This window comes from Otolemur garnettii, unplaced genomic scaffold (genome assembly GCF_000181295.1).
Source record: "Otolemur garnettii isolate 467f Iridium unplaced genomic scaffold, OtoGar3 scaffold00148, whole genome shotgun sequence".
NCBI classification, from domain to species: domain Eukaryota; kingdom Metazoa; phylum Chordata; class Mammalia; order Primates; family Galagidae; genus Otolemur; species Otolemur garnettii.
The window spans coordinates 954,984-956,532 of record NW_003852543.1 but is presented as its reverse complement, the minus strand read 5'-3'; the positions used below and the strand labels follow the sequence as shown (position 1 = coordinate 956,532).

General features: G+C 40.7%; 1 protein-coding gene across 1 annotated transcript in view; it reads left to right on the top strand.

The window, feature by feature from the left end:
* Window positions 1–1,549, top strand: part of POLR1B (RNA polymerase I subunit B) — a 27,094-nt gene that overhangs the window by 4,769 nt on the left and 20,776 nt on the right. The window contains exon 5 of the mRNA XM_012811061.2: window positions 1,215–1,351. Coding sequence (XP_012666515.1) covers window positions 1,215–1,351 — 137 coding nt within the window. The remainder of the gene's footprint in view (window positions 1–1,214; window positions 1,352–1,549) is intronic.

Below are 1,549 nucleotides of genomic sequence, written 5' to 3'. Positions count from 1 at the left end.
CGGGCTGGATTCAAACCCGCCACCTTAGGTGTATGTGGCTGGTGCCTTAGCCACTTGAGCCACAGGTGCCGAGCCCTGATTACTGTTTTTATCAATTTGATTCTGGCAGTCATTACACAGTGATGTGTATGTTCAAGGTATTCTGTACTGTGAATACATACAATTTTGATCAGTTATTTTAAATTTGTTAAAAATTAAGCCAAAAGAAAAAGATTTCACAGTGGAAAACTCACTATTATGTTCTGTTTTTTCAAACTGAAAGAGTACATATATTTGTTATTTATTGCTTATGAAGATGAAGGCTGGCCTGACTTGGCCACAGGTGGGTGAGCTCTTGGAGGTCTTCTGGCTTATAACACTCCCTTCGGGGGTCTCTGGCTATAGCCACCTATCCTCTGTTTGAGCACTCTGACAGTTTCTGGCTTCACAGAGCAGCATGTCCATTCTTGGGTAACCCCTGTGACTAAACAATTTATCCTAATATTTGAACTAAAAATCAGCCTGTAATTATTGCCATGTATATTATGCCAGAAAAACAGCATTACAGGCCATCAAAATGTCTAGACATTTTGTTTGTGTTAATTGATGCAGTATGTCTTAGCAATCTTTGCTTAAAGCTGAGATAGACTTAAAATCTAAAATTCTGCTTTTTCCACTAGAACTGACAGAAAAAGCACCACCTCTTTACCAGACTCCACAGTTTTTTTTTGTTGTTGTTTGTTTGTTTTTGAGACAGCCTCAAGTTGTTGCAACTCTTGGGCTTAGGCGATTCTCAGCCTCAGCTTCCCAAGAAGCTGGGACTGTAGGCTCCCACCATAACGCCTGGCTATTTTTTGGTTGTAGTTGTCATTGTTGTTTGGCAGGCCTGGACTTTGAACCTGCTAGCTCTAATGTATGTGGCTGGCACCTCAGCCGCTTGAGCTACAGGTGCCAAGCCCAGATTCCACAGTTTAAGAGGATATAGACCATGGTCTGGAGGGAAACTCTGAACTTTAGTTAAATTCATCGCTTCAATTACTTTATATTAATTTTTCTCAAAACGGAGAGATTTTGTACCCAAGAGGACATTTGGCAAGGCCTGGAAACATTTTTGATTGCCAGTCTGGCTAACTTAGTGATTTGGTTCTAACTATATCTAAGAGAGTAAAATAGTTTAAAAAATAATAATTGAGGCAATTATAATATTACCAAAGTTCTGCTGTTTGTTTCAATAGGAATTTCAATGCACTGTGTGAGGGAAGAACATTCTGCCGTCAACATGAACCTTCACTACTTGGAAAATGGTACAGTTACATTGAACTTTATCTACCGGAAAGAACTGTTTTTTCTTCCTTTGGGGTTTGCACTTAAGGTAGGACTTAATGGATATATGTCTTCCTTTTGTTAGGAAGAAATTTGCTAGAGGTCGTATCCTGTGTATACTGGGTGGGTTCTCCTCCTTAAAGTACATGCTTTGAGGCTCAGCGCCTATGGCTCAAGCGGCTAAGGCACCAGCCACATACACCTAAGGTGGCGGGTTCGAATCTAGCCCGGACCCACCAAACAACAA